This window comes from Amblyomma maculatum, chromosome 1 (assembly GCF_055883805.1).
Source record: "Amblyomma maculatum isolate TAMU_Amacu chromosome 1, ASM5588380v1, whole genome shotgun sequence".
NCBI classification, from domain to species: domain Eukaryota; kingdom Metazoa; phylum Arthropoda; class Arachnida; order Ixodida; family Ixodidae; genus Amblyomma; species Amblyomma maculatum.
In genome coordinates this window covers 393,593,604-393,611,480 of record NC_139344.1, presented here as the reverse complement: position 1 = coordinate 393,611,480, position 17,877 = coordinate 393,593,604, and the positions used below count along the sequence as shown (strand labels likewise).

The 17,877-nt window shown below is 43.9% G+C and overlaps 1 protein-coding gene across 1 annotated transcript in view; it reads left to right on the top strand.

The window, feature by feature from the left end:
* Positions 1–9,887: 9,887 nt before the first annotated feature.
* LOC146208579 (aminopeptidase N-like) overlaps positions 9,888–17,877 on the top strand; it is a 29,433-nt gene continuing 21,443 nt past the window's right edge. Inside the window, exons 1-5 of the mRNA XM_084587299.1 lie at positions 9,888–10,272; positions 10,566–10,842; positions 12,303–12,458; positions 15,178–15,280; positions 16,592–16,712. Of these exons, the coding sequence (XP_084443425.1) occupies positions 9,888–10,272; positions 10,566–10,842; positions 12,303–12,458; positions 15,178–15,280; positions 16,592–16,712 (1,042 nt within the window). The remainder of the gene's footprint in view (positions 10,273–10,565; positions 10,843–12,302; positions 12,459–15,177; positions 15,281–16,591; positions 16,713–17,877) is intronic.

Genomic DNA, 17,877 nt, shown 5'->3' with positions numbered 1-17,877 from the left:
TAGTGGAGGACTCCGGAAATTTCGACCACCTTCACTGACATCGTACAGCATACGGGCGCCTTGCTTTTCGCCTCCACCACCGAAAAGCGGCCGCCGAGGCCGGGATTTGATCTCGCGTCCTTGGGAACAGTAGTCAAGCGCCGTAACCACTTCGCCACCCCGGCGGGGTCCTCTTTTATTTGTCCTTGTTTATTTAATACTAAAAACTCCTCAAATTTTAGACCGCAATCAACTAAACCAACTGACAGCTTTCAGCGCGCTTTTTGTGTGGAATTTCCCATAGCCCGTAAAGAAGGTGTGTTAGTATAATTATTGTAAACATAAAAAAGCGCTGCTACATCGACTGCCTTATAGGTGTCGCAGAAGAATTTCTGTACGCCATGATCAGTTGTGGATGTTTCCAAGTTCATGCCAACCGATGTGAATGTCTCCGTCAGCAAGGTGCAAATCCGATACGCGGCAGAATGTATGCTTAACGGAATGTGAGGCTAACATGCGAGCTCTTCAGAAATCTTCATCATGTGATTCTAAAGAAGAAGAAAATATCTGCTTCGAGATAAACGCGTACGTAATGCTCCACCTCAATCAGTGACGTACCAAAGGAGGAATAAGTAAATTTATCATAATAAATTTAGTTATTCCTCATTTGGGGCGCGTTTTCGCAGAGAAGGCTCATGCAGAACAAATGGCTTAGCCACATCAGTTCGAGTCTCTAGGTCAAAAATTGAAATTTTAGGTATAACAACTGAGAGCTTAATTTCTAGATTTAATGTTTATCTTTCTGCTGCTGATAGAAATATAGGAAATGGTTGTTCTTGAAGATAATACCTACTATTTCCACAAAATAATTCAGCGTATTTTGCCTACCATGATATTACTGTGGGCGAGACTATCTCGACAGTTATTCATTTGCAAAAATTAAAAAAAGTTGTCTGTAATTGTACATAGATGTTTTGCTCGAAATATTGGCCTCAATCTATCGAAAAGGTGAAACAGCTGATGATCTGCGCTAAAATTTTGCATTAGGAAGTAACGTATTGTCGGCAATTTTTGTGATTCTGCTGAAGCAATGCATTGATGTCTTATGTGTCACGCTTGAAAAAATGTACGACTTCGCATTCTATTCCTCAGTCTACCCAGACTTATTCAAGTTGGCCAGAATAGTACAAATTCATAACAATAAAATCCTTACCATCGTTGCGAATTATAGCCCAATATCTGCGTTAAGCTGTATAAACAAGCTTTTCGAAAAAAATTATTGCTAAGAGACTTAAGGACTTTGTTTAGAACCACAAGCCCAACATGGTTTTAGACCTAATCGATCTATACCAAAATGGCTGTTGTAGCCGTAACGAATGTAATACATAATTTTCTAGACAATACTACACTCGGAATATTGAAGCCAGACCGTCACTGGCCTAGTCGAGCGACTTTCGCCGTGTGCGCGCCGAATAACCTTGTCCTCAGGTGTGGTGCGAGGAGCCGCGCTTCTTTTTCTGCTGCTGCTTCGCTTCTTCTTCTCCATCACGTAGCTGGTGAACTTTATTCATACCGGTACTTATCTCCACACATATACAGCATTTCCTGGCACAATGCCACACAGCCTGCCAGTCTCCTGCTTACCATTTACCTCCACCGCCACTACTGCCCACCTGGCTCGCTTTCTGGGGCCTTCGCCTTAAAAATTCCCTCGACACCTCCTAGACCTGACAGGGGTGACCTTAAATCTCGCATACAGCCTTTGAGGAGTCGTCCTCTGGGACCAGTGCTTAGGCTGCGTTTCTCCTCGACGTTCGCAGACAGCCTTGGAGGAGTTAAACCATATCAAACCGTGTCTGGTCATGCTTAATCAAGCTTCTGCTCACAGCATAAGCAATCATAACAACGATTTCACTTGCAAAACGAAGCTTAGTTGATCTAATCTGCACCATTTTTTATTTCATTAGAAAGCGTTTGACAGCATTGATCACGAGAACTGCTCGGAAAGCTAGTCAATCAGTGATTTAGAAGTATTAGCTTAGAATTCATCGGAAAAATAATACTTAATGTCTGCCTCCTATGCAGTATCTTGGTAAACATATTGAATATGTAGTTACCTTTACTTATCTAATAGTAGTTTTGCATAAGAATTTGCTCTGGAAGCCCTACATTCACGAACTTAGTAAGAAGTTAGGTGGTGCGTGTTTTTCATGGTATACGTTTCGATGGTACTTTATAATGAAAAACTTCGAACTATTTATTTTTCAATTCTTCAGAGTCAGTTGTCATGCTGCATTGAATTCTTGGGTCACACCTACCGGTCGTATTTGGAGCCACATAGGGATTACACAAAAGGCCAATTAGGTTTAATTACACAGTTGGACTATGACGCTCACACGGCTTTTTAGGCAGGCGGGTCTACTACGACTTCATTAATTCAATACAGGACGCTGCTGACAGTGCATACATGTCTTAAGAAAAATTAACCGTTACATTCATCACTGTTCATTGTGCCTTTATGAAGCACCCGTCGCGCTATGAACGCAAGTGCATGTCTATCTCCCGAAGGCTAAAAACGTCTATGGTGAAAAGACTAACTTATGCTTCCCTGTAATGACTTGTACATACCCTGTCGTGAATGAATGAATGAATGAATGAATGAATGAATGAATGAATGAATGAATGAATGAATGAATGAATGAATGAATGAATGAATGAATGAATGAATGATCACTCAATCAACTGCTTCACTTCTGGTCGCACTACCAGTGATGACGTGGTGGAGGTAGCGTATCCTCTCACCCCACCCTTGTCTGAAGAGAGCACCGTCTCCTAAGTTGACTTGGATCACATTACCACACAACGCCTCTAGTAACCGCTCGCACAAACCCCGGACACGTCTTTTTTTTTTTCTTTTGCAGTATGTCCCACCACACCACGCGCCCATCTCACACGCCTTAACCCCGCCACGCTATCTGGCATTGCGCGGAGCTTCCTGTTCCATAAAGCCCAACCTGGCACGTGACCATGTACATTCGGTCATGCGGCCTTGAGTTTCATGTACCATCACCTCAGCCATGTCGCTGTCCCCATAACCTGGGCGACTGTGCTGTACGCTCAACTATGCAATATTCTCGTTTTGCTCAAGTTTCCAATACCAAGTACTACGACGTCAAAGCCGTTTATCCAAAGCAAGGTTCCATCCACAATTCAGTATGTAAAATTGATTAAGATAATAAGTGAGACTGCCCTCGAAACATTAGGGAGCACATATTAAAGAAGAGAACATAACATAAATAAAAGCACGCCATTACTAAAAGTTCGCCGGACTCTGCGACTCTGTCAGTATTTGCAACTCTCGAGCACTTATGCCGTACATTACACGCATATTCCGTTGCAAATTAAATATAGCTATTAGGAATTACTTTTAATAGTTTATAAGTTTTATTTGGGAAAACATTTCTTGTTTATTGTAACCCGATAATTCTCATGACGTCATAAGAATTGTGGTAAAAGAAGCAGAAGAAATAGACAAAACAAATTAAAGAATTAACACTTGCCGCCATGCTAAGAGTCAAATTTTAGAACATTTCTTATGTTGTACTGTTTCCTCACCTGAAGAGTGGAGTTGTCTACACTACCTTGAGTCGACGAAGCATTGAAAGGATTCACGTAATTTCATAACCGTCCAAGAAACTGCTCATAGCGACGAGGAGCCGTTTATATACTCCTTGTGACGCTATTATGAGTCAGATAAAAAGAATAAATTTGCCAAAATCGAAAACAAAAACAAGTGAACGTCTAAGTCGGAGTTATTTAGAAGCACGCTAGCATATCTTTCATTTCAAGTGTATTGATTCCATGTTCTAGATGCCTTGCTGGAGAGAAATTACTTGACAACGTCAATTTCTTAACGTTGCAGCGACAGCACCGAGTGTTCACATATCGCAGCCGGAGGCGGGTATACATATACATATCATCATACGCAAACTCGGCTACACGAAGTCTTGCGACGTCTTCGAGCTCTGTAGAGAGCGAATACAAAGTTTAGCACGGGCTAAGACATCATTTTGAACGTGGCGCGTCACCGCAACAACCGGAATCGTCGTACTGTGCAAGCACAGAGCGAGTTGTCCTGAGGTGAAGAATGCGTTAAAGTCTAGACGAGAGGTAAAGTTGATACCTGCCTACCTGGTGAGCATGAAGCTAGTGTCTATATGCCTAGGGTAAATGACACTTCAGGAAAACACCAATAACGAATCTTTAGTGAAACGTGAAGGCAAATAGTTTCGAAGTTTAGCCCTGAAATGCCGAACTGCGCTGTGGGTGAGCACTATTTAAACGGCTGCATAATATGTCTGTAATATTAGGTGTGTTCTACTCATTATAGAGAATAAAGGAAATGCTGAGCTTTGATCTCCCTCACTTCTTGCCTGGGAAAACTCTATGAAAATCTATGAAAAAGTAGTCCACCTGAGGCTCCAAAATTACATCGACGAAAACAACATCTTTCCTTCCTGCATGCTGGGCTTCCGCAAGGGACTCTGCACGCAAGATGCTTTCCTCCGGATTGGGGAAGAAGTCATCAACACCATACCCCGAAAAGGCGAAAATTTCATTCTGGCACTAGATCTCAAAGGAGCATTCGACAACATTGGCCACCAAACCATATTGCAAGAATTAAACAATATCAACTGCGGGGAGAAAATTTTCAAATACGTGAAGGCTTTCCTCTCAGATCGCACAGCCACCATAGGAATTGGAGAGATCCGATCACCAAAAGTACCCATGCCGAACAAAGGTACACCGCAGGGTTCTATAATCTCTCCAATGCTATTTAACATAGCAATGATAAATTTAGCAAAACAATTGTTGACCTGCACTGATATTGGCTTCACTTTATACGCGGACGACACCACCATCTGGGCTACTCAGGGATCCTTGGCGCAAAAAGAAGAAGCTCTGCAAGCCGCTATAGACCTAGTCGAGGAATTTGTCAGGAAGATCGGTCTTCAATGCTCCCCAGAAAAATCCGAACTTATCAGGCTACACAGAAGAAATTACAAGTCCCCAGGAGGAATTCAACTCTCTCTAGGAGACCAGACAATTCAAGAGAAGGACAAGATCAGAGTTTTGGAGCTGTGGTTGCAAAGCAATTTGAGAGTGGATTATACAATCAAAACACTCAAAACCATAGTCAACCAAATTTCCAGAATGATTAGAAGGGTGGCCTGGCACCGGAAAGGGATGAGGGAGGAGGACACCCTCCGCCTTGTACAAGCCCTAGTCGTTAGCAGGATTACCTACGGGCTCCCATATCACGAAATTAGAATCACTGATAAAAGGGCCATTGACACTATCATAAGAGGAGTCTATAAAACGGCCCTAAACCTCCCGCCAACAACATCAACGGAACGTCTTCGGGCACTCGGAGTGCACAACAACTTCGAGGAGCTCAAGGAAGCGGTTCTAGAGAGTCAGAAACAACGCCTAACAACAACGCAGGCGGGTAGGGAAATCCTGTCAAAACTAGGGCTATGGCAGGCACTAAGAACTTCCGAGATCAAATCACAAATTCCGACATCCACAAGAAACAACATCTGTGTGAACCTGATACCCAAGCACATGCACCATGAGTTACAGAAGGGTCGAAGGAAAGCCAGAGTCAAATCATTGGAAAAACAATTGTCTAAAGACGCGGAAGTTGTCTACGTGGACATAGGGGCTTACGGCGAACCTGGCAAGTTCACAATAGCTGCAGTTGACCACAAGAACAGGCCAATTATTCAGGCTTCGATCTATGCCAAGGATCCTGCGGGAGCGGAATCACTGGCAATAGCCATCACCATAAAAACACAAGACAACCAAAAGAAGTCATCACACGTAGTGATGGACTCCCAACCAGCCTGCAGGGACTACCTGGCCGGAAAACCTCACAAAAGAGCGTGTGCAATATTACGTTCCATCTCCCAGACGCACACAATTGCATGGACACCTGGACACGAAGGCCTAGAAGGAAATGAGGTAGCGAATGATCTAGCCCGAGCTCTCACAAACCGGGCGGATCCCCATCCCTACCTCACCCCTCTCCTAGGACCCTACGGCGACAGGCTGGAACACCTACGGTTAGAAAGAAGAATTTTCTCACCACCACACAAACAACTTCCTTCCTCGGACGCTATAGACTGGAGAAAAATACAAACAAACACATTCCCTAATCTTCAAATTTTAAATAAGATAAGCCTAACAAAATACACGAGTTACTGTCCTTGGTGCGGTGCAAGCCCCACACTCTATCACATCTCTTGGGAATGCCAGGACAAACCTGACCCAACGTTACTAGTGCCATGCCCGACACACGAGCAGTGGGAGGCGGCCCTGACCAGCGACAACCTGGACCAGCAAGCCTGGATTATCCAGCTAGTCCGCAAGTCAGCTGCTGCCAGCGGAGCCCTGGACTAGGGGCACCGACCACCCAGCTCCTGCGAATTCTTACTGATTATTATGCTCATTAAAATCTCTCTCTCTCTCTCTCTCTCTCTCTCTCTCTCTCTGAGCTTTGATCTTCCTCTTCGGTCCACACTTTTCGGCTGAGCGAGCGTGTTATCATCATCCGCACGATTCCAACTTCGCGTGCATTGCCCGACACTTGGCGTTACCCAAACAATAATTCGGGTTCTTGGCCATCCAGAGACGCGAAGAAACTGCTAGTTGAAATTTTTATTCATAAAGGGTGGTAAGTATGCCTCCCTGGTACGGCCCGGGAGAAGAATGCAGAGAGATTTGTACAAGCACTACCAAGCTGTTCTCCCAGCGTTAAACGCGTGCTCTTGCGCGCACTGCATCACGCGTGGCTCACGGCCAGGATTAGAAGAAGAAGGGTAAACCGCCCGCATCGGATCGCGACAACAACCACTTCCTCGTAAGTGTCTGACTTAATCGCGTTTAACTACCACCTGAGCCTCCTTCATATAAGCTCCGTGAAACTCGCTAGCGCCTGGATCAGGCAGCAAGAAAAGGGAACGATGCGTCCCTTATTTCTGTTTCACTTCGCTATCAGCACTGTCATGACCAAAGACACCAGGGGTTGAACAAATGACGCCACTCCGGCAGTTTTCCGGTACTCGAGCATTTCATTGACACTCTTTCTGCGGGCTCTTCTATATGCCTCGGGTAATCATGCCCTCCATTTTCGCAACGATTTAAGTGAACTTTTTTCCCCTCTGCAAGTTCTGTTCAAAGTCTACGGGTGACGCTGCGTTTGAGGTGACAAACGTTACCAACACTACGATAAATGCTGTTCACTGGCTGGAGGAATAGCTTAGGACTGCTTTTGTTAGTTTTTCGAGATTTCATTAACGGAGTCGCGATTTGTGGTTGCTTTGTCCGGCACTCCCCAACGCCTGCATCACTTTCTCAAAAAAGAAAAAAAGAAAGCCGAGACTTCATTTACTTTCAAAGCACGGATAGCTCTGAGTAACATGTTACATGAAGAACGCCTGAAAAAGTTCGGACGATGACATATGGGCAGCAAACGCATTTAAATACCGATATCAAACGGCGTTAACTCAAAACGGCGAAAAAGGACAAGGAAACTAACCAGTATAAGTATGCAGGACACAAGTACAGAGAAATAAAATGACTCAAACGACGGGTAAAAAAATACAAGGTAAAAATTGGATAAATTCAATGAAAACAAAAGCACAACATAGCATTACACCAAAATTAGAAAAAGCAGAACAGTAAGGAATTCCTTTAAATTAACTCAAGGGGCAGTGCCTTGTTCCTTAAAACATGCAGCTACAAAAAGAAATTTGGTTGTTTGGTTTGTAGGGTTTTGCGACTCAGACTATGAGAAAGGCCGTAGTGGAGGGCTACGGAAATTTCGACCATCTGGGATTTTTTAACATGCACTGACATCGCATAGAACAGGGACGCCTTGCTTTTCACCTCCGTCGAAAAGCAGCTAACGTGGCCGGGATTTAAAAAAAAAAAAAAAACATGAAGATGAGACATGTACCGTGTGTGGCAAATCCGTACAACCCATTCAACATCCGATACCGGAATATGTTGTTAGCCATCCGGATGTCGATGCAGGCCTGTCGCTTTTCCAGAGGCCCTCGGATATAGACAGCAGTGGTCAGGTAAATGAATCTGCGATGGAAGTCAGCAAAAAGAAAAAAAAACAATTAGAAGACTGGTGGCTGAAAAGCAGAAAGATCACATAAGCTTAAATGTGTAGGTATAAAATATAATGAAGAAAATTAGCAATGCATTTACCTGTTTATAACAACATTAAAGAAATATCAGGAAAACAAATCGGAGTGTATTGGAACCTGGCACCATCTCGTTTCAAAGGATGTTCCTATATTCCATAATAAGAGTCTAGGGCAAGAAGGCACGAGTGGAAAGATGTGTTTTAAGCCTTGTCTTACAGTGAACTCTTCATACAAGCAAAGAAAAAAAAACGCGCTTTTCGCGCTGTATCAGATAGTTTTTCCTCTGAGAAAAGCTGAAATCTGGGTGAGTTGGTATCCATTAATACTGGTCTTATCCCGCCTTTGTTGCGCTGTTCCCCAGTATTACAACTCTGAGATTATCCCTGGTTGCCAGATTTCACAAATAAATAACATATCTTGAACACCATAATGCTGCAGTTCACCTTCACATTATTGTCAGAAAGGCTACGATATAGGCGCGACAACATTCGTGATTCGCTAAAGACGGGAGGCACAATACAAACCACTGTCAGGTGTCTCTGATGAACATAAGCGGACCATTCCTTGGCAAAAAGGAAGGGAGCAAGTTGATTTTCGTAGGTATCCAGAAAGATTCTTAGCGTAGCACTCGTAGTAGAATAATAGACTAAAAATAATGCAGTGAAATGCGACAGCTCAGTACTGTGACCTTGTCACTTCTGTATTTCTAATGAGTTGGAATTTACAACCGCTGTTTTTGCATAAGATTTTTTTCGTGAACCTTCTACAAAAGCGAAGGCGGTAAACTTCCGCCTCATTACAGAAGTGGCTGGCGTTACGGCTTGCGAATCAGGGTGTCTAGCGCAGCGGACAAGGGACGTGCCTATACTCTCATTAAATGGAGTACTTTTTATACCTGCTGACCAAGAGCTAGGCTGCTCGTGAGCCACCGTATCTGTGCTCACTGCACACAAATACTGGAAGGGTGTATAGCTACAACAATACACAGCTTTATGTGCTCATAAGTTGTGAGCATTGTTTAAAGAGGACTTCATCGTTTTACAGGCAGCTGATGGCGTTCTGATTTTTCATTTCTTACCTATGTATTGTCATCCAGTTTTCTACATCATTGATCGCATTTGACATTGTTTCCCCTCACTTTGTTGTATTATTTCCATTGTCGTTTTTACAATTCCACTGCTCCCTATGTATTATGTGCCACTGGCTGTGCGGATTGACTATGCTAAGAAAGGCATTTTAATAACTTCGTCAAACTGGAAAACTTTACGCAGCTGACCTCACTAATGGTCCCAATTTCCGGTCCATACGTCTATGACGCTGGCGACGTGTTGGAATGTTTTGTGTAGCAACGAAGAAATGTCCTTTCCTACAATGGCCTGCAATGGCCACAATTAAAGCCAGTCATCAAATTCAGGCGCCATGTTTCTGATAGGGGCTGTACGCTTGTGAAAAACAAGTGTCACATGGTAGGGTCGGCTGCACTAGATGATGCTATTGAAGCATACTTCCAGTCAGAGGAAGTAGAAGATTCTTGGTTTTGTGCTAGCATGGTGAAGAAATGGGCAATGAATGAATGAATGAATGAATGAATGAATGAATGAATGAATGAATGAATGAATGAATGAATGAATGAATGAATGAATGAATGAATGAATGAATGAATGAATGAATTTTTGGATCACGCAGGTAATGGGCCGCGTCGACCGGCTTACAAACGGCGTGGTGATCGGCACGGTGACCACGGCAGTGGTGATCATCCTGGTGATCTTCATCGCCACCGAAAGGCGCGTGTTCATCCAGCACCAATTATTTCCGCCGCCCTTGAACGAGCCCGGGCCGGCGCCGGGGCTGGACGTGCTGTCGCCGCAACCGTGGTCCGTCATCGACCGGCAGGCCTACCTAAGCCACAACATCGTGGCGCCCTCGTCGGTCTCGCATCACCGCACGCATCGCCTGCCGCGACACCTGGTGCCCGTACACTACGACCTGGAACTGCAGCCGCAGCTCGAGGGAAAGCCCAAGCAGTTGGACACCTTCCGCGGACACGTTGTCATACGCGTGAACTGCACCGACGGTAATTATGCATGCACTCTCGTCTAGAGTATATTATGGACGGAAAAGAGAAATTGATCGGAAGAGAGCTGCTAGTTATTCATGTTGTTTGATATCCATATTTGTGAATAATTTTACAGGATGTAACGAAAACTAGAACACAAAACACGCGCCCTGTGCATTGCTTTTCTTCGTGGTCAATGTTTCTGCGCAAAGTTCGGAGTATAAATAATAGCTTGCAGATATTCTGCAACTTGTCAGACTCTCGGTTAGAACCCCCGATGTGCGAGTAGCCTGCACCCCATCTTGCCCCAGACACGCAGACAATCACTCTGCACGCATCACCGGAGCTGGAGGTGTCCCTGGCTGGTCACAAGGGCCTCAGCGTGACGGTGCGTAGCGCGGAGCTGCCCTTCGCCAAAATCAAGGCCAGTCATTTGACCATGGAGCCGGAAGAGGAGTTCCTCCACATCCGCCTCGGGGAGAAGTTGCGCGCCAACCAGTCTTACGTGGTCGCCATTGCTTTTCGGGGAAAGTTGGGCGTCGACAGGGGCTTCCACAAGTATCATTACCGCCAGAATGGAACACTGAAGTAAGCAATGGCCTAGCCGCGAAGACGTGCAGGAAAGCTTATATTGCGTATGATTTTTAAGCTTGCCGTTTAGGCTAGACTACTAATATGACAGAGAGGATTTGAGTGAAAGCCCTTGGAATTGTACAATATTTCTCATCATCATCATCATCATCATCATCATCATCATCATCAGCCTGACTATACCCACTGCAGGGCGAAGGCCTCTCCCATATTTCTCCAATTAACCCGGTTCTGTGCTAGCTGCATCCACTTGACCCATGCGAACTTCTTAACCTGATCCGCCCACCTAACATCTGCCGCCCCCTGCTGCGCTTTCCTTCCCTTGGAATCCAGTTTGTTACCCTAAGCGACCATCGGTTATCCTCTCTTCGCACTACATGTCCTGCCCATGTCCATTTCTTCTTAATTTCTACTAGAATGTCGTTAACTTGAGTTATTTCTCTGACCCACTCTGCACGCTTTCTATCTCTTAATGTTACCCCTATCATTTTTCGTTCCATAGCCCTCTGGGTTGTCATCAACTTAAGTAGAACTCTCTTGGTTAGCCTCCACGTTTCAGCCCCATAGGTGAGTACAGGTAAGATGCAACTGTTGTATACTTTCCTCTTGAGCGATACCGGTAAGCTGCTAGTCATAATCAAAGAGTGCTTGCCAGATGCGCTCCATTCCAATCATATCCTTCTTGTTATTTCATTTTCATGGTCCGGATCTGCAGTTAATACCTGTCCTAAGTAGACATATTCGCCCACTACTTCCAGTGCTTCGCTACCTAACGTAAACTGCTGTTCCTTCCCGAGACTGTTGAACATTACCATAGTCTTCTGCATATTTATTTTCAAGCCTACCTTTCTACTTTTCCTGTCTAGGTCATCAATCATTATTTGCAGTTCATCCCCCGAGTTACTTAGCAAGGCAATGTCATCAGCAAATCGCAGATTACTGAAGTATTCTCCATCTACCCTTATCCCTAACTGCTCCCATTCCAAGTCTCTGAATACTTCCTCTAAGCAAGCTGTGAATAGTACCGGGGAGATCGTGTCTCCTTGCCTAACACCTTTCTTTATAGGAATCTTGTTACCTTCTTTATGCAGAACTACGGCTGCTGTGCAGCCACTATATCTTCCAGCACTTTCACGTACGGCTCGTCTACCCCCTGATTTCGCAATGCCTGCATCACCGCCGAGGTCTCTACTGAGTCAAATGCTTTTTCGTAATCAATGAATGCGTGAACGAATGCGTGAACGAATGCGATGTATAAGGGCTGGTTATATTGCGAACATTTTTCTATCACCTGGTTGATGGTATAAATATGATCGGTAGTAGAGTACCGTTTTCGAAAACCTGCTCATTTCTCATAAGGAAATGTTTTAGTGTCACTTGGCATGCGTGTAGTATCGGGGCCGGTTTCACATCTACTGTGACTAGCGCTTACGATCTTTGGGTTTGTGTAATTCCAGACACTTATTGCTCACGTTCTTTGAGCCAACGTTCGCTCGAAGAGCCTTTCCCTGCTTCGACGAACCGGACTTCAAGGCCACCTTTTCTGTCACTATCGTGAGACCGGAGGGCTACACTGCTCTATCCACAATGCCCGTCGAAAAGCAGGAGGAAAGGTGAGCTTTACTTGCTTTAAGAAACACTCGCTTCGATAGCCAATATCCCGAGTCTGCAATAAAAAAAAAAAAAAAACGGCTTAGTTTGTTTTCATTTAATGTGACCGTGACGTCAGTCGTGTCGAAAGTCATAAATACTGTCGCTGAGCCGCCGCTACTTTCACCACATCCAGCCCGGCCGTGTAACACGGATTAACTCCGCCATGCGGGGACGCAGCCACAGAACCGTTAATTAGCCGAGACTGCGTCGAGCTAGGATACGGCTTTCCGTGCGCGTCAGGAAAGTCGCCGCTCTCTCCCATTCATAGGCCTGTGTTAGCTAAAGCGACATGAGTGCGGATTGCATTCATGTGAATAGAGCTGGATTCAAACGACGGACGAATCGGCCGCGGACAAAACGACTACAGGCCAGGCGTCTCACTTCCGTTTTGTGAGGTTTGCGCCTGGCCAGCAATTGCTGGCGGACGTAGCAAGGCTATAGTGGCTAAAGATAATGAGTGGGCCTAATCAGATTATGAATGGGAAAGTATTAGTAGGCTATGTTGGCGCCGAAAGTATCAACAAAATGTGTCGCCGGAAGTTGGTGTCGTTCTGACATCCTTACCGAGTGTCGTCATCAATCAATGACCGGATGAGAGTTGTAAGTCATGGGTTTAGAAGTGATGTATCATCGAGTCATGAGGGATTAGTCATGATATGAAAGTATCGAGTCATGTAACTCATGAGTCATAAGAGTCATGGGTCATGTGATAAAATAGCCAAGTAATGCCATGTGGGTAAGCATATGTTGAAAAGCGTCAACTAGGCGCCACCAACGGCATTACCCCAGTGCAGTTTCTGCAGTGATCACGTATTTCTTGTCAAATGTATGGCGGAAGACGCAGTTGTGTATAAGGGACATGCTCCAGAACGAAACGTTTTTGTTAATATCAGACCCAGGTAGCCGAAAATTTCACATTTGGCCAATTTTTATAGGCTGTTTACAAATGTGGTGTTAATTCATGCCTATCTAATTTAGTTTGGTTTTTGCAAGTCATTCGTTAGAAATATAAAGGTGTATTTGTGCCCCATTTTGACGTAAGTATAAATACCAAAAAGCAGTTAGCAATATTTGATTTCCATCATTGTGATGCACTCCACACAATGAGAATAAAATGTTCTATCTTTGAATTCTTTGAAGATTAAAAAAAAAAGTTACTCTTTAAGTTGTGTTTTATTGATGAAATTAGATGCTTTTGCTAATTTATATCGTATTTACAGTGACAAATTGCAATAAAAATGTATAGCTGTATTTTTGAAATAGTAAAGAAAATCCTGACAAAATTTTATAGTGATAAAACATCTACAAGATAAATAATGTCATGCATAAGCAGTAAGGCTGCTTGAAAATAACAAACCAAAAGAGTGTTTAATATTTCAGCTAACATTTAGTCAAAGAACATGGTGATTGTTTTTTAACAAACTTGAACAAATGCCGCTTAAGGAACTGCAAAGTAATGCGTTTCCTTAGAATTATCCCGTAACGTATGTTCTTCTGGCCCGAAAATAAAATGGAGCACGGGCCTGTAGAAAAATTGCTCTAATTCGTTCGGACTCCTGATCAGGCGAACGCCAAGGCTGTCAAGGTGAACATCCGGATTTCCCACACGCGCATCTGCCTAGAGGGCGCGCCGCGAAACAAAATTTTGTTCGAACGCTCCGTTTTATTTTGGGGACATTAGTACGTCCTTCGCGTTGCCTCAAATATGTGCGTGTGTTCGGTGCGAGGTTTCTTCGTCATGTGGCGATGATGGGACTTGGCCTCAGCAGTTTCTTTAGCCGATATCATTGAGACTATCGCGCGGATTACTCACTAAAATCAATTCCAGAGAGGGAAGGATACGTAGGTAGATGCGTAAGAGTTACGAAGTCGAAGTTGAAAGCAGGGGTCGTGATTTTATAAAGGCATTTAGTTTCCACTTCATTTGGCCTGCTGTAACTGATCGCTCTGCGGCAACATTTTCAAAGTAGTGGTGCAGCTTCTGGGGACGGAAGAAAAAACTCGTTTCTATTTTTGAAATCAGTTGGAGCATACACAAAATGCTAAAATTTCTTTCTACCTGCCTGCAACATCACAAAAGTGGTACACGCCGTGTTTGAAATTTGTAGTCATATAAAGCAGCTCAGTTCTGCCCATTGGTGCATCACCTCGCGTACTCACATCAAATATTTTTACCACTACTGGTCTACTTTCGGGGCTGGAGTTGGTGGACATGAAAGTGAAAGCGTTAATGATAATAAAACAAGCAAAAACAAGCAACGAATTTTTTTTATGAAAATCGCCGTTTTTTCACGTGCGTCTCCCCTTAAGCGCATCAGATACGGGTGAGGGTGCTCTCTGTACGCGGGCCAGCCGCGATATTCGCGGAGCGGGCGGCAGATGTCACGTGATGCCTGATCCAGGGGCTAACGGCCCATCATGTGAATCGGCCTTAAGTGGCATCACAGAGCATATTTCAGACACGAAACGAGAACAACGATTTCTCTCAGTGCCCACGTTAGCGAAAACAGCGATCAGCTACAGCAGGCCAAATGAAGTGGAAAATAAATGTCTTTATAAAAGCACGACCCCTGCTTTCAACTTCGACTTCGTAGTTATTATGCATCTACCTTCCTGTATCGCCCGATCTACAACTCGCTGAATTGCTGCACTAACTCATTTCGCTCCTGACCTTTGCAGATCAAACGGGTATGTAGCAGACACTTTCCAGACCACCATGCCCATGTCCACGTACACGCTAGCCTTCGCCGTCCTCAACTTCACGTCCCAGAGCAACGGCAATGTAAGAAAAGCCCTCCTATCTCTCGGTTAAGAATCTAGTTCTCACTCAGTCTTTTCAAATTATACGTGTTCTCAGGCCCAAGTCAAAATGTTGTCGTGCCAGAAAAAACTGATATCATGCATTCACAGCTACCGTGCGGTTCGCTATGATTGGGCCGGTGGCGATAATTTGTTCCATTATTTTGCCAAGTTTAATTTTCAGGCGCCAGTCGGTTTATGAATGTGCTTATGCAATTACCAGCATGAAACCAAAATATGACTACGAATTTTTTTACCTATTTTACGATACAAACAAAATAGTAAATCCAGGCAGGTGATACCGATGACAAAATAAAGATCATCAGGACTCGAAATATATTTCGCTCACTAACAAAGCCGTTAAGTTTTTTTTATTTGAAAAAAATGTACCTTCGCCTTGTGTGTCTACAGTGGCTTTATTTATTTATTTATTTATTTATTTATTTATTTATTTATTTATTTATTTATTTATTTATTTATTTATTTATTTATTTATTTATTTATTTATTTATTTATTTATTTATTTATTTATTTATTTATTTATTTATTTATTTATTTATTTATTTATTTATTTATACTGTAGTCCAGTATAGATAGGCCCGTACAGAAATGGGTTGACATAGAAGCAATCAGAACAAGTCAGCAATATTAAAAAAAAAAAAACGTTCAGAAAATACAGACCCAACAACAACCGCCCTAAAATATGAATGAAAAGCAAAAAAAAACAAAAAAACGCAGTAACGTTTCATTTCTGACATAATAGTTACGTTTGTTGGGCGAATACTTCGCGGATGTGGTATTCACAATGTCATGCGGAAGTGCATTCCATGTTTCAATGATTAGCGGCATAAAAAAGTGTGTTTTCATATTTGCAGCAATGGGCCTAATGCGCAATTCGTGATTTATTGTGCTTGGAACGCTGGAAGGGTAGTTTCAGACATCCATCTCTATCTACGTTTATACGATTGTGATATAGCAAAAGCTGGAAGTTCATTAATGTAACGCGTCGAATGCATTCAAGGGTCGGTTTGCGTGCTTTGCTGCTCAAAGCAGTTACACTGTCATAATGTGAATACCGAGAATATATGAATCGGATTACTGAATTCAGAATTATTTCACGTTTACGAGTTAGATATGTTTGGTAAGGATTCCACAATATGTTGCTATATTCGATTATTTACCGAATAATCCACGCACGAATCGGACGCACGAATCGGACGCACGAATCGCTTTTAGAGGCGATGTTCCGCAACGCGGTCTTTTCGACTTACACACCGAAGGCGCGTTTCAACAGGTCACCATCTGGTCCCTGACGGACAGGTCTCCCTACCTCAAGTACGCACTGGAGGTTGCCCCGACGCTTCTCAAGTTTTACGAAGACCTCCTGGGCATCCCTTACCCTCTTCCCAAGATGGGTTTGTGTGAAAAATTACCGTTTTCATTTTTTTTTTGTTCACCCTAGTATGCGCAGAAAGCATGCAAAGTTATCTTCAACGTGAACAATATAAAATTGAGCTCTAGCTTAGTTGCTGGAATATTGCGCCAATAGTACGCTGAGCAGCCCGTCAGCTACGATTGTGAACCCTTTTGGCTGTTTTTATGTGTAATTTTCACTCTATGTTAAAACGGTGCGTAGAAGGTGGGGGCACAATGTCCTCTGCGAGATGCTGCCTGTAGGCCCCCAGGGCCCAGTCAAGCTGTCTGTGACAGCTTTTTTCCTGGGGGCCCCCAACTTGTAGAAATTTGGAAAGAAACCGGACTAGGGCAGAAAGGAGAGGGGGGGGGGGGGGGGGGGGGCTCATTTTGCTATGGTCAAAGCTTCGAAGAGTGGATTTCTCTGGGCAGCGCAGTGACCACTGGCAGATTTTATAAAGTTTTCTCTTCCGAAGAAAAAAGCAGGGGATGGAAGAGGAGGTTACTGTGGTGAGGAATGGGAAAATTGAATGTTGCTTGAAGGTGGCTTTGTCTGAATAACGACGCTGATATCACGTTGTCTGAGCTGATAAAATGTGATTATACGACCTGAAATAGACAATACAAAACAGCCCGCTCCTTGGGGCTCACCGTGTACTTCGCACTGTTTTTCTCTCCGCTGTTGCCATGTTTGTATTACCTTTTTTAGGTCAGAGGATCATAGGTTCCCTACTCAGATAAAGCCATATTCAAGCCTGCATTCTTCCACTTTACTATTCTTCACCCTATTCGCGTCCTCCCCTGCTTTTCTTCATCCGAAGCAAAAACTTATATAAACGGTGCCGCTGATGGCCGCGCTCCCCAGGCGAAGACTTGTCCACTCGTCTAAACATTGGCTAGTGGACTGAGGCACCCCACCAAACCCTTTTCGGCTTCCTTTGATCTTCTACATTCTAAAGTTGTTTCTACACTCCACGTGGCGGTCGCATGTGATCTGCATTCACAGTTGAGATTGCCAGTATTCTAGCGCACGAAGCCAGTAGAGCGTCTTTACTTTTTATTTTTGTGTCAGTAATACTGATGGAGTTCGCCACATTCTTTTTGCGTAGAGCCTATCTTGCCGTCTCGATCGAAAAACATGTTATAGGCCCGCTAGGTCCGCTAGAA